General features: G+C 42.5%; 1 gene segment (V, D, J or C); it reads right to left on the bottom strand.

Annotated features, from left to right (window-relative positions):
- Positions 1 to 3,196: 3,196 nt before the first annotated feature.
- Positions 3,197 to 25,767, bottom strand: part of LOC122798920 — a 399,307-nt gene continuing 376,736 nt past the window's right edge. Inside the window, 2 exon segments of the C gene segment in view lie at positions 3,197 to 3,312; positions 13,251 to 13,377. Coding sequence covers positions 3,285 to 3,312; positions 13,251 to 13,377 — 155 coding nt within the window.

The raw sequence follows: 25,767 nt of genomic DNA, 5'->3' as shown, positions 1-25,767 counted from the left end.
TCGGAGGTGGTATTCATACTGACTAGGGAAAATTTGGCTAGGGGACTGAAGAACTTCCACTACTTATTTGATAAGTGTCATGGAATCTTTTACATCCACCTGATCTACTGCCAGGCAGATGGGCCCTCAATTTAATGTAACATTCTAAGGATGAAAAGTTACACACCACTGTAAAGCACAGTGTGTACAGTAATTACAGTTCAAAGAGAGAGAGAGGGGGGGGGAGGGGAAGTGTGTGCTTAACAGGAGAGCCTAGGAGAAAGTAGGTAAGCAAGTAAATGGGAGCAAGAGAGGAAGAGGAGAGGAGTTGGAGGGAAAAAAGATATATGGAAAGCAGATTGGGGGATGATACAGCACCACTGAGACTCAGATAGTGCAGAAAATTAGAATCAGTATATTAGAACTGATCGACCTAAGGTGAATGTGAATCATTAAGTTATGGTCTGAGTGTGGAAGCAGGTAATTTCACAGTGTTAGAAATATATACTTTTAAGTAGAATCAAAAGTTGGGAGAGTAATATATTTTAGATTGGATGGGAGGGATTCCCAATGCTTGGGACCCATAGTACAAAGGAGCGCTAGGTGCATGTGACTGATCACATGACCACACACACAGTTATATGCACTACAACTTACTTCAGTAAAGGGAACAACACACTCTACACCACCTAACTAGAACAGTCACTGTCACCTTTTCCTAACTCAAACCTTAGGTCTGCCCTAAGCATGAACCTAAACTTAATCCTCATCTTAAACCTAATCTTAACCCAAAACCTAACCCTGACATTAACATTAACTATACCCCTTGCATTTAACTGCAGCTGACCCCAGCTCTAGACTTGAAGTTAATGGGTGTATGCTGGGTCTTAATGGAGGTCGCCATTACTGTTTCCACTAGATTTACCCATCAAAAGTTCTCATCACTGGCAGACTTGCACCCCTCAGTATATCCCTTTACCCAGAGGTACAGAAACTTGGAGTTTATTACATTAAGTGGATGGGGTGCAAAGGATACAGCTGTTTGTATAAGGAGTTGTGAGGGGCTCTTTCCTACCAAACAAAAACATTTTCATGGTTTAAAAGCAAGTAGTCTTGCAAGACTAAAAGTAAAAAGGATTTTTTTTTTTTATAATTTTCTCCTATTTTGCACTGTGGGCACCACAAACCTGTCACTGATATTTAGCTGTGCAGCACAAATGAGTAGAGTGATAATTACATTCGAACCAATTCTGGTTAATTTACAGTGCAGCAGGCCAATGAGGGGAAGGAATGATGGGATGTTAGCTACTTGCCTCTCCCTAACTAGGGTAAGAAGCACGTCAGGGGTACATGTTTTGCCAATGCATCCTTTGCGGACAGTGGAGATCTGATTGAAGCTGTACGCTATGGGGCAAGGCTGCTGAGAGGACATATCACATCCTCTTTGTGAGATTGACACCTATTGCATAACCACCACTTAAGTGCTTGCTGAGGCATTCATAAGATACTAGTACACCAGTAAAAAATCTCTGATGGCTGTCTGTATAATGACTGGGCCATGAAGGATTCTTGTCAATAAGGTAGTTGTATGGAGAAATAATAAAGCAAAAAAAATTCTAACAGCATGATTTGTGCTACAATTTTTATAAAATAAAATAAATATCCTTGTAGGTCACTGACCTCTGCAAATATTACCAAAAGACATTTAATTAACTACCCTTTCATGTAGTGTGATTTTCAATCGAACTATTTTACCAAATTGGTGTTGATTACAGCCTGTTCAGTCAGGTGTGTGAGTTAGAAGCACAGTGTGTACCTGAATGACCTAAAATTGTAGTTCATAATATCAGTTATCTAACTGTGAGAGGCAGTACTATTGAAAGTCCCTTTGTATGTGTCACCCAGGTTCAAAAGGTATGTAAAAAAAATTGTGGTATGCTAAGTGTTTGCCCCTGCCACATTTTATGAGTAGCTGTGGTGTTACTATATTAAAGCAAGAAGGTTTGGAAGGACAAAGCCCTCAACGTACCTCAGCTTGGTGGGTACATGAAGGCTTATCCCTTGCAAAAAGTATTTCTCCGTTTTTGGTTGATATTTTACTAGTTCTCTGCATTTCTTGATCTTTCTTTGTTTGCAGGGTTGAAGGAAACAGTTTTCATATTTAGTGGGCTTTTTGGCTATTCTTTTTGGTTTATGTTTCCGCTTTCATTGTTTTATGACCTGAACTCCCCCAGTGCATAAAAATGGATTAAAAAACACTGACGGTTTTGTGGGATGGGGGGTCTTTTCTCTTCCTTTCATAATCCAGTCAAGTTATTCTTAGTTCCTGGTATGATATTTTCTTATTAAAAATGTTTTATACTTTATTTTAGATCCAAGAGATGGCTCTATAGCCTTGCTTCATTTGTTAAAGAGTATGTTATTTCCTGAAGCCTTTTTCATGTCAGCTTATGGTATTGTTCAACTAACAATGACAAGTGTTTGAAATATCCCACACTTTGGCTCAAAACAAAGAGAGAGTAGTAAGACAACCCGTATTCAAACTGCAGCACTCAATGAACAATTCTGGCTTCATTGTTATGAAGGTAGTAGGGAAGGGTGGAAGGGTACATACCTGTTACCATTTTACAGGGAATATACTCAACATGGTTAAGAATGAGAAAACAGACTCTTGGTGTTCTAACGTCATTTACGATCATGAATTTTGTGAAACACTAAGTCTAAACTGTCTACATTATAACAAAACAATAAAACAGATACAGTGCTCTTTTACAAATTCAGTATGTCTGCCTCTCAAAAGTATCAAAATCAGCATTTCAGTTTCTCTTTTCTATTAGTGTAGAACCTCTTACAACTTAGTTCCTTATTATCCCCTCCAAGAAGGCACAATTCACAATTATCGTTTATTACCCACTCATTTAAAGGGTCGGAAATGAGAAAACTACTGTCAAAGAGATCAGCCTAGGAAAGCACTACAAATCACAGAAAATTGCAAATTATCTTGTGACTATGATGACACCACTGAATTTAAAATAATTGAATGTACACATAAAATTTACAGAAGCAATATCTTTTATAAATGAAGTAGCAATGTGGTATTATCCTCAATTAGATGGACATTATTTTGGACTTGCTTTGCATTTGCTTGCAGCTACAGGCACTTAGTCGAAAACTGTTATGTTACAGAATATTATCTGTGGAGAAACAGTCAGTTCTAGAAATGATGCCTTCAAATTAAAAATGTCAGCCACCAGTCCAGTCAAGTTACTCGTGAAGAGTCCTTACATAATTCTGTTAAAAAGGCATTATTGTGTTGTTCTGAATTTATTTAATCTGTAAATAAAAAAAATATACACATTAGGTCTCATATCAGTAAATTTTACATCAAAATATTCTATGAATGACATTTTAAAAATCCAATAGACATGTCTGAACAGCATAACAAGTCGCATTACCTGCGGTAAAATATTCTATGTCATCAGTTTCCATCCAAGAACTTCTTTAATCACCATCAGATTTTGTTTTATTAATTATTACAAATTCCAGGATACAATCAATGTGCAGATTTGTTTCATCTACTTAGTGTTACTCTAGAAATACTTGTCAGCATTACAAAATCAATAACAGACAGCTGTAGAGCAACTAGGGGATAAGGGTGGCCTAATGGTTAAGATGATTGTCTTGCAAACACAAGGTGCAGGGTTTGAGTCTCACAAGGGATAACTGGCTAAGCTTAAAATGGCTCGCAAGGGCAGTTAACTTAGTACTAATCTATGAACCTATGAACCTAACCTTAATATGGACTATTAGCATCACCCTACAATTAATAGGTAGTTTTGCTCTGGATAGTTCTCTTTTCAGTTCGTTTTAATAGTAACTGCCAGCTTCAACATGCTTTTGACATGAAACTTTATCATAGAGCTGTTGTTTGTATTAATTATTACTGATTAGCAATTCTGTATTCTTACTACACTAAAGTGTCTACGCCAAGTCCTAGACAACAGATGAATTGCTTTCTTGTTAAAAAAATTGATATATTGACAGATGAGTCTGGCTGCCCATTAAAAGGCCTTATATCACTAATTTCATGAATGGAGCAAATTCCTGCCTATGAAGAGTCATACAAAGATTTTTTTTAATTGTGAAAGATACTGTAAAATATGACATTGCCACATGTATGAATATATATGTATATGGCTTACTGTCAAAATGTGGAATGGCACTTACGCGAAACTGGGATGGTCAAATGCATCTTTTCCATTTTCCGTAATGCTGATCCAGAAATGTTGAATTCCTCATTGGTGAATGGTAGTGTGCATTTGCTACTGGGCAGCCGCGGTGGTGCAGCGGTTAGTGTTGCCGCCTCACAGCAAGAGGTTTTCCGGTTCAATCGTCGGCTGGGGTGCCTTCTGTGTGGAGTTTGCATGTCCTCCCTGTGGTCGCGTGGGTTTCCTCTGGGTGCCCCGGTTTCCTCCCACATCCCAAAGACATGCTGTAGGTGGATTGGACACTCTAAACTGGCCCTAGGTGTGAGTGTGTGCTTGTGTGTGCCTTCTGTGGAAGGTTGGGTGCCGGGCTGGCAACTCGACAATGTAAAACTCCACTGCCAATCATGAGTGGACAGGTGATCCACTGTGGCGACCCCTAACTGGGAAAAAGCCAAAAGAGAAGAAGTAGTGTGCATTTGCTACTGTGGGACCGATGTTCTGATAACAGATCGCACTACAGTAGAAATCGGAAAATTTACCCTTTTCTTCACTGTAGTGCAATCTCCAGAGCTGAAATATATAATCCGCCCCCCCACACAAGCTTAATAAAGGATGCTAACCCTAATACTGCCCATTCCCCAACCCAAAACCCACACCTTACCTTAATGAAAACGTTCTTATACACTATAACATTGCCTGTATACAAGGCACACTCAAATACACAAACAAACACACACACACACACACACACACACACACACACACACACACACACACACACACACACACATACACACTAACAACAGTACATCTATCCCCTTACCTAACCCTGACCCTAACCCTAAAATACATACACTCGCACACATACAAACCTATCTTCTTACCTAACCCTGACAATCATAAACACACATGCACACTCTCATTCCCTCCAACCCCACTCACCTTTCTTGATGAAACATTCTCGCAACATTTTGACCATTCGGCTGTTACTTCAATATTAAGCACCACCCCTCGCACTCATCACTTAACTGGACATTCTATGAAAAGATGGGAAACACACATGTACACATACACATACACACACACACACACACATATGTATATATATATATATATATATATATATATATATATATATATATATATATATATATATATATATATATATATATATATATATATAGATATAGATATACCTATATATATATATATATATATATATATATATATATATATATATATATATATATATATACATACACACACACACACACACACACACACACACACACACACACACACACACACACACACACACACACACACACACACACACACACACACACACACACACACACACACACACACTCACACACACACACACACACACACACACACACACATTCAAACACAAACATACAAACGACACAGACACACACACACACACACTCACACACACACACATTCAAACACAAACATACAAACGACACACACACACACACACACACACACACACACACACACACACACACACACACACACACACACACACACACACACACACACACACAAATATATATATGTATATATCTTCTTCTTCTTTTGGCTGCTCCCGTTAGGGGATGCCACAGCGGATCAACTGTTTCTATTTCTTCCTGTCCTCTGCATCTTGCTCTGTCACACCAACCACCTGCATGTCCTCTCTCACCACATCCATAAACCTTATCTTAGGCCTTCCTCTTTTCCTGTTACCTGGCAGCTTCATCCTTAGCATCTTTTTCCCAATATACTTTGCATCCCTCCTCAGCACATGTCCAAACCAACGTAATCTTGCCTCTCTGGCTTTGTCTCCAAACCTTACAACCTGGGCTGACCCTCTAATATACTTATTCCTAATCCTGTCCACCCTCGTCATACCCAGTGCAAATCTTAACATCTTTAACTCTGCCATGTCCAGCTTTGACTCTTGCCTTTTTGTCAATGCCACTGTCTCCAACCCATATAACATAGCTGGTCTCACTACCCTCTTGCAGACCTTCCCTTTCACTCTTACTGGTACTCATCTGTCAGAAATCACTCCTGACACTCTTCTCCACCCACTCCATCCTGCCTGTACTCTCTTCTTCACCTCTCTTCCACACTCACCATTACTCTGAACTGTTGATCCCAAGTATTTAAATTCATCCACCTTCACCACCTCTACTCCTTGCATCCTCACCATTCCTCTATCCTCCCTCTCATTCACATACACATATTCTGTCTTAGTTCTACTGAGCTTTATTCCTCTTGTCTCTAGAGCATATCTCCACCTCTCCAGGGTCTCCTCCACCTGTTCCTTACTCTCACTACAGCTCACAATGTCATCTGCAAACATCATAGTCCACAGGGACTTCTGTCTGATCTTGTCTGTCAACCTGCCCATCACCATTGCAAATAAGAAAGGGCTCAGAGCTAATCCTTGATGTAATCCCACCTCCACCTTAAACACATCCATCACTCCCACTGCAGACCTCACAGCTGTCACACTACCCTTGTACATATCCTGTATCACTCTTACATACTTCTCTGACACTCCTGACTTCCTCATACAATACCACAACTCCTCTCTAGGCACCCTGTCATATGCTTTCTCTAAGTCCACAAAGACACAATGCAACTCCTTCTGACCTTCTCTGTACTTCTCCATCAACACACTCAGAGCAAACATTGCATCTGTAGTGCTCTTTCCTGGCATGAAACCATAAATATATATGGGTCTGCTTCATTTCACTGAAAACTCATTTGACTGAAACTCATTTCACCAAAAGTTATATATGGCCTTTTCCCCATTATTGTGCGATCCTGGAGTTAGTATGCAAAGTAAGGGGGTGTGGGGGAGGGAGAAGGGCACAGCCCCCCACATAGTTTGGTTACATATTGTCTTCTGGAAAGAGTTATTCATTGGAGTTGTAAGTATCCATATCTATGGTTTTAAACATTTAAAATAGAAGGGGGCTGTGCCCCTCCTATTTTATATACTAACTCCAGAATCACACTACAGTGGGGAAAAGGCATATATAACATTCAGTGAAGTGAGTTTCAGTCAAATGAGTTTTCAGTGAAATGAGCTTTCAGTAAATTGTGCGCAGGCAACTGAGTTTCAGTGAAATGAGCTTTCAGTGAAATGAAGTAGACCCATATATATATATATATATATATATATATATATATATATATATATATATATGATCATAGGATCATAACAAGTTACTAGGCTACTGGCCCTGAGGCTCTTATAAGCCTAGCCAATAAATTAGCCCATGTTCCCACAAGTCAGTACCCAATGCCCCTGTCCAACAGGGACACTGGTGGACTCTCAGGGGTGTATTTTTTATTTCCCATCCAGTCACCCAGTTTCATAGGTTCATAGGTTGGTACTAGGATATTGGTCCTAGGACCTATACAAGCCTAGCCATAACAATTCCCTGGCTATTTATTCCCACAATATTTACTTCCCTGGGCCCCTGTCTAGCAGGGCGACTGACGTTATCCCCGGGGTGAATTTCCTATCTCCCTTCCAGTCATCAATGTTCCTTTTAAACAGGGCCAAAGAGGCGCTCTGCTTGATATGTATGGGCAGTCTGTTCCAGAGTCTGGGGAGTCTATGGGTCAGGAACCTATCCCTCCAGCATGTTTTGTTCATTGTGATGACAAGGTTTAGATCCCTGGAGTGTGTGGCTCTGAGGGATTGGGATTTCTTTAAGTGCACCATGTCCAACACCTCTGGGTTTGACATGGCCTTGTATAATAAGATGAGATCATCTCTGAGTAGATGATATGCAACAGAGTATAGCTGGAGTTTTTTTAGACAGTCAGTAAAGGGCATCTGCTTTAGGGCTGTGATTCTTTTAGTGAGGTATTTCTGCGGCCTTTCCAGTTGTTGCAGATGTCTTGAGAGGTACATACCAAATGGGGCATTGTATTCTATAATGGGTCTAATGAGGGATGAGTACAGTGGGACAATGACCTTTTTTTTCTGGATGAAAAGCCCTTAGTGATGAGGTGTGCCACATATAAGGATTTCCTGACTGTTGTGGTGATGTGGTTATCAAAGGTGAGACCACTGTCCTCCTCTGTCCCTAAGTCTCTTATCACACTTTTGGTGTTTAGTGTACTGCACCTATGTGGTAATTCATGGGTACATGTTTTTTTCCAAAGGGGATAACTATACATTTCTTGGCATTGAGCTTGAGCCCATGGCTCTGGCACCAAGCATTTGTTTCTGTAAGGCACTATTGTAGAATATCCACATAATTTGGGGATTCAATAATAGCTTCCAGTTTGCAGTCATCTGCAAACTTTGTTAGCCGGAGTCCCTTAGTGTTGGCCTGTACTTCAGAGAAGCAGATGCCAAACAAGAGCGGTGCCAGGACTAAACACTGAGGTACTCCACTTGTCACTTGTCTGGAGCTGGATTTGGAATTAATAACTTTATCTATGATTCCAGAGTGGGGGATGGTATTGAAGGCCTTGGTGAGGTCCAGATAGGCTGTGTGGACCGCCCTACCCTTGCCCACAGCTCCGGAGACTGATTCGAAGAAGCCATTCAGATTCAGGAGACAAAATCGGCCCTTCACGAACCCAAACTGGGTTGGGTCCAGTGTTTGAAGATTGCCAATGTTTTTGTTTATAAGTTCCATGATAATACGTTCCATGGCCTTGCAGATCGGGCTCGTCAGACTGATGGGGCGGTAGTTCCCAGGATCCAAGGTGGATCCCCCCTTTTGGAGTGGGATAACTGTAGCTGTGCGCCACTCAGTGGGCAGGAAGCCTGAGGTGAGGTTATGATTAAACATGGCACTTAGGTGAGGTGCCAGTTCATTTTGTAGTTCATGTAGTACACAGCCTGGGATGTCGTCTGGTCCCATGGATGCTGTATTCTTAGCTTTGGTGAGTGCATTTTTTACCTGTGGGCCATTATTATTGGAATTTGGCAATCTTTCAGTACTGAGATGGGCCCTTTAGAGGGGGAGAGGGGGGTGAAGTTGGCACTAAATTGATCTGCCAGGATATTGGCAATATCCTTGGGATCAGTATATTTAATGCCATTCTGTTGTAGCTCAGAGCAGTTCTGAGCATTGCCATTTAGATTCTTGACATAGTTATAGAATGCCTTGCGGTTGTCTTTGGAATCTTTGGCAATTTTATTTTCGTAACTAAGATGTTGAGGATTTTATGAGGGATCTCAGCTTCTTACTGAGGATGGTAAGGGAGCTTTTTGCATCCTGGGATTTTCCTCTTTTCTGCAACAGTTTCTTCCTTTTGTTGTAAAGTTTGTTTATGGCAGGGGACCACCAGATTGGCTTCCTTTTTTTAGAGGAGAGCATCTTGGTTCTATATGGGATGGCACGATTCATGCATGAATAAAAGGGGGATAACGAGGTGCTCTGCTTGACATGGAGAGGGACTCTATTCCACAGATGGGGGAGTCTCTGGGAGACAAATCTGTCCCGCCAGCAAGTCCTATTGACGTCACAGACCAAGTTGAGGTTTTGCGTGTGGGTCACCCTAGTGGAGTCTGGCTTGTGGATATGCAGCAATGTCATCAAGGTGGGGTCAGAGATTGCTCTACATGCCAGACACAGATCACCTCTGAGGAGTCTGTATGAGACAGAGTAAAGGGACAGGGCTTTTAGCCTATCTGTATAGGATACATTTTTGAAGCCCTGGATTCTCCTGGTCAGGAACATCTGTGGTCTCTCCAACTACTCCATGTGCTTCATGATGTACATGCAGAAAGGGGCGGTATACTCAATGATGGGCGTGATAAGGGAGGAATGCAGGGAAATTATGACTTCCTTGTTCCTGGAAGAAATACCCTTACCAATAAGGTGAGCCATGTAGAAAGCTCTCCATACAATGTAGGCCACATGGTGATCAAGTTAGATTGCTGTCAATTTGGGTGCCCAGGTCCCTCACAACTGCTTTCATGCTTAGCACGTTGTTATTAATGTGATAATTTGTGGGGATGTCACTCTCCCCAAAAGGGATGATGATGCATATTTTGGCATTTAGTTTGAGGCCGTGTTTCTGACATCAGTCTTTTGTCTGGGTGAGACCCTCTTGTAGCATGTCTACATCACTAGGGGAGTTGATGACAACACCCAGCTTGCAGTCATCTGCAAACATGGTCAGCCATAGACCTCTGGTTTTGGCTTGCACCTTGGAGAAGTATATCCCAAACAGGAGGGGCCCCAAGACCGATTCCTGGGGTATGCTGCTCATTAGCCAGTTAGCTACCCATCTGGTCACATATGGATTTACACCAAGCTGGGATATTTATATATATATATATATATATATATGTATACATATATATATTTATATGGGTCTAGGACTATCTACCAAACGCCCACAACACCGAAACCAAAACGGCCAAACAGACTTTAGCAAAAGTGCTTTTCACCGAAAAAGTACCATCGCTAAAGTGTACAAAACCGTTTACCCCTCACAAGCCCCTACTTTTATATTTTCACTCCAAGTTCGCACTACAGTGGGGAAAAGGGAATCTTCCCTTATCCCCACTGTGCCACAATTTCACCAACATCCATTTCCCCATGTTTTTCTCTTTCTTTTTTTTAGCATACTTTTGCAAACATGCTTTTTCATTGAAAAGCACTTTCACGAAAGTGCACTAAGTAGTTTAACTTTCGGTGAAACAGTCGTTCGGTAGACAGTACGGATTTATTTTATTTATTTATTTATTTAACATTTGTTGACCGGGAATGTCCGACTAGGTTCCACAGAGCCTGTTTTCAGCAGAGGCCCGGGGAGAAATGCTCCAGATGCATGTCTTTGGAATGTGGGAGGAAACCGGAGTACCTGGAGGAAACCCACGCGAACACAAGGAGAACATGCAAACTCCACACAGAAGGCACCCCAGCCGAGAATCGAACCAGAGAACCTCTTGCTGTGAGGCGACAACGTTAACCGCTGCACCACTGCGCCGCCCGTCATCTGCAAACGTATCCGCCCGATACGGATCCCAAATTTGTTGACAGAGTTTTCGACTTTCTCTGTTCTGTAGAAATTCCTGTTTGTCAGTTGGAGGATATTTCAAAATTCAGATCATTGACCATTTCTGGTGTGTTTGAGTTGTGTTTGCATGCAAGTAAATAGAGTTTTGTTCTAATACCAAATGTTTTTGTTGAACCAAAAGAATACCTCTCAACTATCCAGATTTTCACAAAATGTCCAGATTTGCCTCATAGTTTTCATGTGTTCCTCATAAAAGTTGTGTTTTTCTCACAAATTACTGAGGATTGAAGTCACTAAATAATGACATATATTTGAGTTTCAGACTTCATATCTTCAGAAAAATGCATGCCAATTCAAAATCTATTATTCTAGCAACTTTCTAAGTTTATGAGCAGATTTTTTTCTTTAAGAGGTTTGACTATATATATATATATATATATATATATATATATATATATATACACATTATATATATATATACATATATATATATATATATATATATATATATATATATATATATATATATATATATATATAGATATATATTTATTTATAGGTTTTGGTATTGAGAGGGGAGTGCATGTGCGAGTGTCTGCAGGTTAGGGTTAGAGTAAGGTCTGGACAAAGTGATAGTTTTAGTGGTGTGTGTGTGTGTGTGTGTGTGTGTGTGTGTGTGTGTGTGTGTGTGTGTGTGTGTGTGTGTGTGTGTGTGTCTGTGTGTGTGTGTGCATGCGTGTGTGTGCATGTGTGTGTGGTTGTAGTGTTAGGGGAAAGGGCTTTAGTAAGGTAATGTGTAGGGCTGGGGGTAGAGGCACAGGCAGAGCTAGTGTTACGGTTAGCAGCAGTAAGGTGGTACTGATGATGTTTTCATTTTGTGAAGGGGTACAAAAAAGGACCTAGACAGATTTTCTCAGTAAGTGAAATCCACTACTCCCCATTTGAAATGCTGTTTATAAAAATGTGTTTATCCAGATGTTAAAGGGTAGAGAGAGGTATCAGTTCACAATACAGGATGGCACTTTTTCTTTAAAGATAACAGACAAGGATAAAACAGCACTGGAATGTAATGGCCACTGGAACTTAATGACTAAATGGAATTCAGTTCAATAAGAAACAGATGTGAATGTGTTTTGAAGTTATTTCTTTCCTATAGTCTAGAAAGAAAAGGTAACTTCTAAAATGGCTACTAATTGTTTGCATCAACCACATGTAGCATTTCCACGTGCAATATACATGTGGCATTTTGCTGTTTTTTGGATGCAAATGAAAGTTTATTTAATGAATATAAATATAAGTATATATTATAAGTGACTGGTATGTTATAATATTCATGTATTACATGTTTGTAGTGCAACACCGTTAAAACCAAGATACACCAGCTGATAAGAAGAAATCCACGACACTGTCAAAAGACACACTAGAAGTTTATTGAACATCAAACGTACTAAGCGCTTTCACCCATCATTCTGTGGGCTTCATCATGTATGTAGTGTATTATGCACATCATGATTCCAAAAGACGTGGATCTATTTTTATTACTATTCAAGTATTTACTTTATTTTTGGTTAGTGCTTGTTAACTAGCTTTAAAAATTCCAGCACATGGGCGGTATGAGGCAGGAGACATCATCTGTGTCCTAACATGCTGGTATTTTTACACTCTGTTAGTGCATTAATGCAGTGCTGTGGGCTGTAATGTGCATTAATGCAGTGCTGTGGGTTTTATCCATACATCTCATTAGTCCCGGATTTTGCCTCATATTTTTGCCCTGTTCAGTGTATTTTTTAAACAGACTATGGCATTTAATGACAAGTTTAGTAATTTAACTAATGTCCTGGCCAAATTATTTCCAGGCAATACAAACACCACCTCAGGCCTCTCCTGAGGACAAGCTTCAGCCCTAGTGGGTGTACCTGATTAATAAACAGTAAGTAAATACATAAATAGCTGGAAGTTAGAATCTAGATGTTGCATGACAAATAAATAAATTGACATAAAATAAACTCTAGGCATAAATCCTACTGATCCTGCATCCAACAATACCTTAAACCAGTGATTCCAATACTGTAGAGAAGGCTGAGGAGAAAAAGGAAGATGAAGGTGGAAGCCGTTCTCCAATGATTTTCATTTTCGTCTTCTGATGCATTCTCAACAGCAAACATTGTGTGGTCTGAGAACAGACATAAAAATATATAATTTTCCTTGCAATATGCATCCAAGAGTAAGACAGTCTAATGCACAAGGCACTGCAAGATATTACACACATATCCCAAGGACAGACAGACAAATGTGTTACAGTTTTACCCTAGCAACAGCTAAACAGCACCTTACAGTTGTATCCCTGTGGCAAGAAACTTATATCACACTATCTCAGTAATATTCTTATGAATTATGTCAAAGGAGAAAAAAAGAGAAGTTATGTACTCACCATAATGTTCCATGTTTGTGGTCCATCTCGCCCTTCATTCTTACATATGGGTTCGGAGCCTATCCTCGGCTCCAACTCGGCCTATTTACAAGCTGGAAGACTTCTAGTGGCTCGTGGCTAAGTAGGTATCCCATGGTGCACCAGTACAATCCCCAGATCTTGTTTGCTGCTAACTAGCATACAGAAAGAAACCAATACTAAAAGGTCTCCAGATAATAATAACAATATTTTTCTGTCTACAGGTAATTGCAGGATGGGGGTAGGGGGGTGGGTTCATAAGAATGAAGGGCGAGATGGACTACAAACATGGAACGTGTAGTCCTATCTCACCTTCATTCTAACATATGGGACAGCATCCCTAGCACCTTATTCTTGGGTGGCTCAAGGAAAAATACTCCTGAGTACCGTGGAACCAAAGGATGCTCTACCCCTGGAGGTTAAATGAAATTTGTAATGAGTAATAAAAGTGTGAGGGGTAGCCCAAGTTGCTGCTGCCCAAATATTATCAAGTGGGACCCTGGCTTGAAAGGCTGCAGAGGTAGACTGAGATCTCATAGAATGAGCCTTGATTTTGGAAGGTAAAGGTCTACCCTCAGAGGTGTAAATGTAAGCTATACAGCTAGAAATCCAATTTGAGACTTGTCACTTTGGAAACTGGTAAACCTGACCTGGATTCAGAGAAGGAAATAAATAATTGATCTGCTTTCCTGAATTACCTAGTCCGGTGCAAATAAAACATAATTGTCTATTGATATCCAACTGATGAAATCTGTATTCTGCTGCATTGGAATGATTTGGAAAGAACACCAGAAGTTTTATGGATTGATTCAAAGTGGCATGGGAACAGCCCTTGGGACAAAAGAAGGATTAGTACAAAGGGACACCCTGTCTTTGTGAAAAATCAGGTAAGGGGGTTTTACAGACAAAGCTTGCAATTCTGACACCTGTCTGGCCGATGTGATAGCCACCAAAAACAAAGTCTTCCAAGATAGGAATTTCAAAGGGGATGAATGAGAAGGCTCAAAGGGAGGAGATGTCAATTTGGATAACACAAAATTTAAATCCCATGAAGCAACAGGTTCTTGATATGGGGGTATTAACAAGGTGGCACCTTTAAGGAAGGTTTTGCACAGCCTATGTGACATCAGATTAGAATCTTGTATGCCCAGATGAAAATTTGAAATTGCTCCCAACTAAACCCTGATAGTGACAGCAACAGATCCCTGGTGAAAAAGCTCAGATAGGAATTCCAAAACCACTGGAACGGAGGCGGTATAAGGGTCAACATTCTTTTTCTCCGCCCAGATAGAGAATCTCCTCCATTTACTAGAATATTGTCTCCTAGTGGAGGGTTTAGGAGAGGACGTAAGGATATGAGTCACGGAGGGTTAACAGTCGTGAAGCTTGACTAGTGATGGAACTGGAGCAGCCAAGCTGTCAAATTGAGGGTGTGTAACGTGGGATGAAGCGAGCCTGACATTTGAGTCAAGAGATATGGAACTGGGTCCAGAATCCAAGGATCATCTAGAAGAGGCCTGAGAAAGAGGAACCAAACCTGATGAGGCCAGTAAGGAGCAATGAGGATCAGTTTGCTTCCCAGCCATTTCACTTTCTGAATAACCTTGGGTATGAGAGGAAAAGGAGGAAAAGCATAAAGGAGACCCAGGGGCCAATCATCAACAAGTACGTCTCTCGGTGGCTCCCCGGGTGGGGGGATGAAGGAGAAGTAGCTGCTGCATTTGGCATTGATCGGGCTGGCAAAGAGATCACAGCAAGGCTGTCCCCATATGTGGAAAATCTGCTCCACTATTTCCTGTTTCAAAGACCACTCGTGAGGCATCAGGATTGCCCGGCTGAGCTTGTCGGCTATCACATTGGTCATCCCTGGAATGTGCATTGCCACCAGGAAGCAATGAGAAGATATCACCCATTTCCAAACTCAAATGGCCTCTCGACAGAGTGGGTATGATCTGGTTCCACCCTGTTTGTTGATATACCATACTACCGACATGTCTGATTGTATTGCAATAGTCCCCAGAGGCAGAAGGTTGTGAAGTGCTTGCAACACCAGAAGCACCACCCTCATCTCTAGAACACTGAAATAAAGGTGAGCCTTGTGATCTTGGCATGTGCCTTGGACAGTCCTGCCTAGATAATGCCCACCCCCACCCTATCTGTGAGGCATCCATGGTCACAGTGGCAACAGGTTGGCGAGGAACAAAAGAAATGCCCATGGTTAACTGATTGGGTAGAGTCCAGCAAATGAGGTCCTTCTTGCAAGATTCTGTCAGCAGTATATGATGAGATACTGGTAGGTGCTGAAAGGACCATTGGGACGACAGCAGTCACTGAAGAATCCTCATGTGTAGTTTGGCTAGTGGCACTAGTAATATGGTGGAAGCCATAGTCCCTAGAAGCTGCAGAATAGTCTTGGCTTTGACCTGTCTTAGAGGGAGAAGATGTTGAGTTTGAAGAACCAGATTCTGTGGCCTTTCTACAGGAAGATGAGCCAACATGTGTACTGTATCTATCTCTGCGCCTATAAAAATCACAGATTGAGAGGGCAATAAGGCAGATTTTTCCCAGTTTGTAGAAATTCCTAACTGGGCACAAAGCTGGATGGTAGCGTCCCTGGTCTGAAGAAGTAGATGCCTGGTGGGGGCGGTCAAGAGACAGTCGTCCAGATACGGAAACACCTGGAATCCTCGATGTTTCAGGTGAGCTGTCACTACTGCCATACACTTGGTGAACACCCTGGGGGCTGTGGTGAGACCAAAGGGCAGAGCACGAAACTGGTAATGACTAGCTCCCAGCTGGAAGCGTAGATGACTCCTCGATGCCCTGTCCATTTTTATGTCGTAGTAGGCGTTTTGGAGGTCTACTGAGCACATCCAATTGTCTTTCCCTAATAACGGGAGTATAGACTACAGTGTCACCATCCAGAACTTGTCCTTCTTTACTGATGCGTTCAATCTGCTGAAGTCCAAGATGGGCCTCCAGTCCCCTGTACGTTCTGGCACTAAAAAGAATCCAGAGTAAGTTCCAGATCCTATTTGGTCTGCTGTGGTGGTTTGGATGACTCTTTTTGCGAGCAACTTGTTGACCTCCACAGTTGCCTGATCCCTGTGATTGAGTGGAACATCAGGGATCCTCTTGGGAACAAAAGGTGGAAAAGAAAAGGGTATGACATAACCTCTGGTAATAATTTTTTGTACCCATTTGTCTTGAGTGATACTTAGCCAGGCTTCTGGATACAAAGAAATGCGACCCCTGAATGGCCCAGAGAAGCGCAGTTGGGCTCTACATCAGGAGCGCTGGTAAGGCCGGCCCCAAAAGGAATCGTGGCCTCCCTGGTTTTGAGGTCCACCCCTGCCTATAGGGCAACATCTACCATTCCCTCCTCCTCCTCTGCCTCTGAGGGAGGAGTCACCCTGTGCATCCTGGAAAAACCTCTGAAACTTCTTGAACCACATTTTACCACCCCTCTGACCCTTAGGGTATGGTCTAGAGTAGACAGTAAAACTCCCACGACAGAGAGTGCTTTTCCTTTCGCTCACAGCAGGTGAGAGTGTCCTTTACCTTGGGTCCAAACAATGAGGAATCGTCGAAGGGGGTATTGGTAAAGGTAGACTTGAATGATTCCGCAAAATTTTATTTATTTATTTATTTATTTAACATTTGTTGACCGGGAATGTCCGACTAGGTTCCACAGAGCCTGTTTTCAGCGGAGGCCCAGGGAGAAATGCTCCAGATGCATGCCTTTGGAATTACACAAACGCATCCAGGAATGGCACCTTAGGGAAATTCCTGAACCCGCTGCTCTACTTGCTCAATCGGCTGCATACGAGATAAGCCTCATGGACGAGTTGACAATAGAGTTCAAGGTGGACAACTGGGCAGACACCTTGTCAGGGACTCCCTCAGTACATGTACCTTGTAGAGAACCTCCTGACTCCTTAAGGAGATCTCTCTGAAGCCTCATGAAGTGTGTAAGGTAATTCAGTGATCTAAGAGTAAATGCTGCTGAAGAAAAGATACGCTTCCCATATCTGTCCATCGTTCAAGACTCCTTATTCGGTGGATGAACAGAAGAAGAACTTTCCGCTAGCTTCTTCTTAGTGGCCTCCGCCACCATCATGGCATCTATGAGAACACTTTTAGACAAAAATTCCTTTTCTCGGGGTGCAGAAAGAAACTTATTTGGTCTCCTGGGGACTGGCTCCACGGCGTCAGGAGTATCCCACACCTTCCGACTAACTAGCTCCATCAGCTCATCGAAGGGTGGAGACACTCAAGAGGCTGAAGGTTGAGACCCGAAAGCCTTCAGGTACACCGACTTTTCATCAGAAGGGGTGACAGTGGGCCAGCCACACCTCTGCTTAAGGATTTCCAGGATGTCTATGAAGGAGACATCATCAGAGGACAACTTGGGGGAGCCTTCTGACTCCTCAAGGTCAGTGTCTGAAGTAAGAGACTCATCCTGGGAGTCTACATCCTTCCTCTTACATGTTCTCTTCCGTGGGGGCTCCTCGGAAGGATATTCTGGGGAGGTCTCAGAAGAGTGGGGGCCACCGGCCGGTGGCTCCTGAGGCTGTGGGTCTCTGCTGTCCAGGGAGGGAGTAGGAGCTGATATTGAAGTAGGTGCCTTAGGGGGGAGAGTGTCAGTACCCCTGGTAGGAGCTGAAGACCGGGAGAGCACGCTCCTCATCATCTCGAATGCCGATCTTTCCAGCTCCAAAGACCTCCTCGTATCCAAGGAGACCGAGGATGCCATTGGTTCAGAGCCATCGGCTTCAAGATAAATGTGGGATCTGAGCTCACCCTCACCGACGCACCGATAGAGAGGCACGGAACCGAAGAGGTTTGGTTCTAGGCATCCCTGTCGGGGCCAACTAGGGAGGTTTGGCTCCTAGACACCACAGACCACACCGAGAGTGTCAGAGCGGAACTCGGCTCCGAGACAACCACAAGGGGAGCTGGACCTGAGGGTTCCACCAGTGGCACCAAACACTCTGGCTCGGAAAGGCCAGCACGGCTCAGAAGAGGAATGACCAAAGGGGGATTAGCGGACTCAAGTGGGCCCTGAACCGACTGGGTCAAAGCCAACAACAATTTTGGTAAGGCAGAAGACTTCAAAAGTCTCAGCACTACCCGCTCCATATCTTCTTCTGATAAACTCTTGGAGGACCTGGAGGACAGAGTAGGAAAACAGGATCTCTGCAGTATTGGTGACTTCAATGTAGGGGAAACCGGTAGAGGTTCCACAGACTGGCTTCGTAGAATACTCTCAGCGGTCAGCTCCGAGCTACTTGGCGCCAACCCTGTAATCACAGTAATACAACTCTCAATTTGCTTTGAACTCTGTGGAGCCGATGAGACAGTAGATTAGTTAGGCTTAGTAATTTTAAAAGGTGGCTCCGAGACACCAGCCGGGGCCGGGGAGGGCCTATTGGACTTTTCCTTTTTAGATCCCTGATATCTAGCAGAGGAGGAAGAGCTAGCCAGATCTTCCTCAAAGGAAGGTTTTAGGATACCTTTTAGAATGAGCTTATTTTTTCTTTCTTGCAACACCCTAGCACTAAAAGAGTGGCAAAATAAGCAAGTTTCTTGTAAGTGGATGGCCCCAAGACAGTAAACGCAGTTACTGTGGCCATTCGTAATAGACATCTTCTGTGAGAATTTTATGCATTTTTTAAAGCCAGATGGCTTATGGTCCTTGCTTTCCATAGACATTCTCACAGAAGGTGAACTCATACTCACAGAAGAAGAAAGGGAGGACTAGGTCCTCTAACTTACCGAGGACAGCGCTATACCCAAGTGTAAGGACTGCAGCAATGTGAGATGAAGAACATCAGTAAAGAGACACCATGAGAACTAGGTCCTCTAACTTAAACTGGCCTAGCCCTACAGAAACAGTAAAGAGACACCATGAGAACTAGGTCCTCTAACTTAAACGGGCCTAGCCCGGGCAGGAAGAAAGAATGGAAAGCTAGGGCCTCTAACTAAAACAGACCTAGGGGGGACAGAAACAATTAGAAGGACTCGTACACACCCAAAACAGGAATAAAGTGTAAATTCTAGAATTTACTATACAAGGAGAACAGAACCTCATTCTGTTGCAACACCAATAATATCAGCAAGCGGAAAATCTGCAAAAAGGTAAGACATAACTACTTAACAACACACCAAGCCTAACTGTGCGCAAAAGGCACCCACAATTACTAATATCTAATTATAAACAAGAGAAAACTGGCACACAGGATACCAAGTACTATAAGGGCCAAAAGGCCAACTGTACTTAAAGAAATTGCACACAAACGGCGCACTAGTAAACGCTAACTATTCTAACTTGCAACTACACTAACTATGATTATACAATGCTATATAACACTATCAAAGGTAAAACAGGAGAACTATCCAAAAATTTTGAATAAATTTGAAAAACTTAGCCAAAGCCAAGGAGAAGCACAACTGAACTCGTCGACGTGGCAAATGAGATCTGGGGATTGTACTGGTGCACCATGGGATACCTACCTAGCCACGAGCCAACTAGACGTCTTCCAGCTTGTAAATAGGCCGAGTCGGAGCCGATCCTCTGCTCCAAACCCATATGTGAGAATGAAGGCGAGATAGAACTACAGAACATCATTTATTTATACATATTATTCTATGCTCAGAGTCTAAGCCACGGTGGTACATCGGTTAGCGTTGTTGCCTCACAGCAAAAGGTTCTCCCATTCGATTCTCGGCTGGAGCACCTTCTATGTGGAGTCTGCATGTCTTCCCTGCGGTCGCGTGATGTTAAAGACATGCAGGTAGGTGCAAGCATGAATGGGTGTGCCTTTTTCAAAGGTTGGGGGTTGGGCTGGCAACTCGGCACCATAAAAAAAAAATCCCCTGCCAATCATTACCGGACCGGAGTTCCGCTGTGGCGACCCCTATCCGGGAAAAGCTGAAAGACATTACTTTTTTATTCTATGCTCAGGTTCTGGTGCTGGAAATGTAAATGTGGACTGAAATTCCTTGGAGGAACAATTCTTTATTTTGGAAGCAAGAATTACATTATTAGCTTATCACTTTAAGGATCAATAACTCAATATTTTTTTATATCCAAGGGATTCCTCATTATAACTAAAGTTTTTCATACGCGCAAACTGGTGAAGATACCTTGGAGGATACAATACTGTCAATAGCAGAGTTATGGACAGCTGATTATGGCAGAATGGAAGACGGAGAAGTTCTGTCAGTGAGCAAATTAGGCAAGTAGATCAGTCTTTTTTAACATGGTGACAATGAGACAGGGAGGGGGTAATAACTATGTGAGACTGCTTAAATTTCAGGGATGGGGGATTGTCAGCAGAATGGAACAGAGTATCCTTTATTTTCATTTATTAATTTAACAAGCTAAGATCCACCAAGCAGAGTACATTTCTTCCTATGCACTTTAATAATCTTGGCCTGATAAAGTGACCGACTCAGAATCCTGTACTACACAAGAGAGTACTACTGGAACCAAACCCAAGTCTTCATGATGACCATTATTATTAGCTGACTGCCCTAACCACATGCAGGGTGTTATAAAGTAGTGGGGACCAATCTGGCTGAGAGCTGCCTTGCCCCCTGAGAATATGAGGGGGCCCTTACTGTGAGGGGCAGAAGGGGAAACAACAGGACATTTGGGAACCACACTATCCTCATATTCTCATAGGGAAAATGAGAGGTAGCCATACTCTGAGATTAAACTGTAGCAGGACTGTAAAAGGGCAGGTGGAAGCCACACCATTAAAGCAGTCAATGCAAGAGCAAATAAGAAATACAGGTCAGGTGGAAGGCACATGTATTGACAAAAAATGTGGAGTACAATGGGAAGTAACTGACCAGTGTGTTGGCTGCAAACTTTATACAAACTGAAAAGTAATAGAGTGGGCGGGATTTATAATATCTTGATAGTAGGGGCAGTTGAAATGAGAGGTAACAGGTAAGAGTGGGGGCAAGACTGTATAATAATCACATTTCCTTAACTGATTATTTTCGTAAGCAGTGGCACAGGTAACCACTCGATCCAACTAGGAAAAAGTCATCACTGTTGCCTTTTGTTTACTGTTTTTACAAAAAGGTTCTTATACTTTTTCCATTCAGTTTATAAAAAAACAAAAACAAATCTTCAACCCACAAGGTCTGATATTATACATGAATATATCCAAATGATGAACAAAGTAAACGTCTCGTACTAATTGTGAAGGCATATTTCATCAGATCTTGCTAGATGGTATTCTAGCAATTATTTTTTAAAATGGGGTATTTAAATGTTATTAAACAGGCATTTCAATATTGATCCACTTTGATTGCATCATCAGACAAAACAAAGACCAGATTCGTAAAGGTTGCCACAAAGTGGATAGTATGCACAGTTAGTATACAGCTTCTGAATTCAAGAACAGCCCTACCAAAATGCTTGTGCTATTTATTCACTCAGAAAGGTTACACTAAGGGCGCACTTTGTAGTAATCTTTATGAATCCAGCCTTAAGACTTCTTTTTTATATATTTTTAAGTTAGCTGAACCTGTATACCTTCCAGAGCTCATCACATCTGTCTCCATTTGTACTCCATCACTGGGGCAAGAACTGGTCAAGGCATGGCCATCATTGTGACAGCCATGAGGGATTTTCCACTGTTATTGTAATATCTCCCCTGGCAGCTGATATAAATCCCTCAGATGTAAAAGCCTGCCGTGCATGGGCCTTCTATGTCTTCCCCGTTGAGTATGTGTATTCTCAGTCATGATCGTTAACATTTGCTACGTGAGCACAACCTGGAGGAGGCAGATGTGCATCCCCATCGCATACACTCTACATCATACTGGTGTCTCACCAACAGCTACTGGCATTGCAGCAGGCTGGTCCACCTCATGATGGACAAGCTAACATCCAAAGGCAGCTTAGAAAGTCTTTTAAAATACATACAGAAAGAATATGTCCTAGTTTACAATATATAAATTTCAAACAGCAGTTTAAGCATTTAAGATAGACCCCTGAACTGTCCCTATTTTGTAAGAAATTGCCTGCTTTCAGGTTTGATTTACTCCTGCACAGGAGGTACCTACTTTTTGAGGTATGTCCCTATTTTCAGGCTTTCACACATTGTTCTGAATCCCCCTCATCACATGTGATTATTGAACCTGTCTAGCACACAGGAAACCACACAAAATAAGCAACATACAAGTGTCATCAATAATTTAAAGAACAGCACAGTGGCACAGCAGACAGCACTGTCACCTCACAGCAAGAGGTTCTCCGGTCCAATTCTTGGCTGGGGTGCTTTCTGTGTGGGGTCTGCATGTGTTCTCTGTGTTTGCATTGGTTTCCACCGGCTGCTCCAATTTCCTCCCACATTCCAAAGATATACAGTGGGTGGCCGTAGATGTGAGTGTGCATGCAAATGTGTGGTATAGAATAACTACCGTGGCAGGGCTGGCCACCAGATGGTGTAAACCTTGGCTCTGGATGATTGTCACTGTGGAAGTGAAACCCTGATCCCTTGTGCAAAAACAGGAAAAAGAGGATGTAGATGGATAAATAGCTAGATGGACAAACATCTGACATCTTTTTTCTTAAGCAAAAATAAATGACCTTATATTGCTGAATTTTTGCACTACAGTTCATTAAAAACTACATATTTTACACTGTCTCTTTGATAATGTCCTTACATAGGTTTATAGGTTCATAGGTTGGTACTAGGCTATCGACCCTAGGGCATACGCAAGCCTATAATAATAACAATTCCCTGGATATTTCTTCCCACAATATTTACTTCTCTGGACCCCTGTCTAGCAGGGCGACTGACATGATCCCCGGGGTGAATTTCCTATCTCCCATCCAATCATCAAGGTTCCTTTTGAAGAGGGCCAATCAGGCACTCTGCTTGATATATATGGGCAGTCTATTCCAGAGTATGGGGAGTCTCTGGTTCAGGAACCTATCCCTCCAGCATGTTTTGTTCATTGTGATGACAAGGTTTAGATCCCTGGAGCATGTGGCTCTGAGGGATTGGGATTTCTTTAAGTGGAGCATGTCCAACAGCTCTGGGTTTGGCATGGCCTTGTATGTTAAGCTGAGATCACCTCTGAGTAGACGATATGCCACAGAGTATAGCTGGAATTTTTTTAGACAGTCAGCATATGGCATCTGCTTTAGGCCTGTGATTCTTTTAGTGAGTTATTTCTGTGGCCTTTCCAGCTTTTGCAGATGTCTTGTGAGGTACATACCAAATGGGGCATTATACTCTATAATGGGTCTAATGAGGGATGAGTACAGTGGGACAATGACCTCTTTTTTTCTGGATGAAAAGCCCTTAGTGATGAGATGTGCCACAGAGAAGGATTTCCTGACTGTTGTGGTGACGTGGTTATCGAAAGTGAGACCACTGTCCACCTGTGTCCCTAAGTCTCTCATCACACTTTCGATTTTTAGTGTCCTGCCACCTACATGGTAATTCATGGGTACATGTTTTTTTCCAAAGGGGATAACTATGCATTTCTTGGCATTAAGCTTGAGCCCATGGCTCTGGCACCAGACATCTGTTTCTGTAAGGCCCTTTTGTAGAATATCCACATAATTTAGGGATTCAATAATGGCTCCCAGTTTGCAGTCATCTGCGAACGTTGTTAGCCAGAGTCCCTTAGTGTTGGCCTGTACTTCAGAGAAGTAGATGCCAAACAAAAGTGGTCCCAGGACTGAACCCTGAGGTACTCCACTTGTCACTTGTCTGGAGCTGGATTTGGAGTCGGCTACTTTTACAGTCTGGATTCTGTTAGTAAGCCAGTTGGCAACCCATCGAGTGACGTAGGGATTTATGCCCAACTTAGTAAGTTTAGCTATGATTCCAGGGTGGGGGATGGTATCGAAGGCCTTGGTAAGGTCCAGATAGGCTGTGTGGACCACCTTACCCTTGTCCACAGCTCTGGAGACTGATTCAAAGAAGTCAATCAGATTTAGGAGACAAGATCGGCCCTTCACAAACCCAAACTGGGTGAGGTCCAGTGTTTGAAGGTTGCCAATGTCTTTGTTTATAAGTTCCATGATAATGCATTCCATGCCCTTGCAGATCAGGCTTGTCAGACTGATGGGATGGTAGTTCCTGGGATCCAAAGTGGATCCTCCCTTGTAGAGCGGGATAACTGTAGCTGTGCGCCACTCAGTGGGCACGAAGCCTGAGGTGAGACTATGATTAAACATGACACTTAGGTGAGGTGCCAGTTCATTTTGTAGTTCATGTAGTACACAGCCTGGGATGTCATCTGGTCCCATGGATGCTGTATTCTTAACTTTGGAGAGTGTGGTTTCTACCTGTGTGGCCGTGATTACCAGAATTTGGCAATCTTTTGGTATTGAGCTGGGCCCTTTAGAGGGCGGTGAAGTTGGCACTAAATCGATCTGCCAGGATATTGGCAATATCCTTGGGATCTGTATATTTAATGCCATTCTGTTGTAGCTCAGAGCAGATCTGAGCATTGCCATTTAGATTCTTGACATAACTATAGAATGCCTTGTGGTTGTCTTTGGAATCTTTGGCAATTTTATTTTCGTAACTAGCTTTTGAGGATTTTATGAGGGATCTCAGCTTCTTACTGAGGCTGGTGAGGGAGTTTTTTAGCATCCTGGGATTTTCCTCTTTTCTGCAACAGTTTCTTCCTTCTGTTGTTTAGTTTGTTTATAGCAGGGGACCACCAGATTGGCTTCATTTTTTTGGAGAAGAGCATCTTGGTTCTATTTGGGATGGCACGATTCATGCACGAGTGGATGTGCTCATACAATGCCTTAGTGTAGGATTCTGCAGTCGAACTTCCAGATCCTGTCTGCATGGGTGTCATGAAGTTTGTTACTTCTGACTTCAGTAGCATGAAGTTGGCTTTGGAAAAGTTTTTTAAGGAGGTTTACTTACTGGAGGGTGGGGGGTGAAATGTGGATGTCACGGGTGATTTGCTTATGGTCAGACCTGACCAATGAGGGGGTGACCAATGGTGTGGAGCATCTATCTCCCATGTTGGTAATGACCAGGTCTAGGATATTGGAGCCCCTGGTGGGACAATGGATTAGTTGATCCAGGGCTTTGGAATTTATGAATTCCAAGA

The sequence above is a fragment of the Protopterus annectens genome, chromosome 3.part1 (assembly GCF_019279795.1).
Source record: "Protopterus annectens isolate FY-2018-M chromosome 3.part1, PAN1.0, whole genome shotgun sequence".
Lineage (NCBI taxonomy): Eukaryota > Metazoa > Chordata > Ceratodontiformes > Protopteridae > Protopterus > Protopterus annectens.
This window is presented reverse-complemented; position numbering and strand designations above follow the sequence as displayed.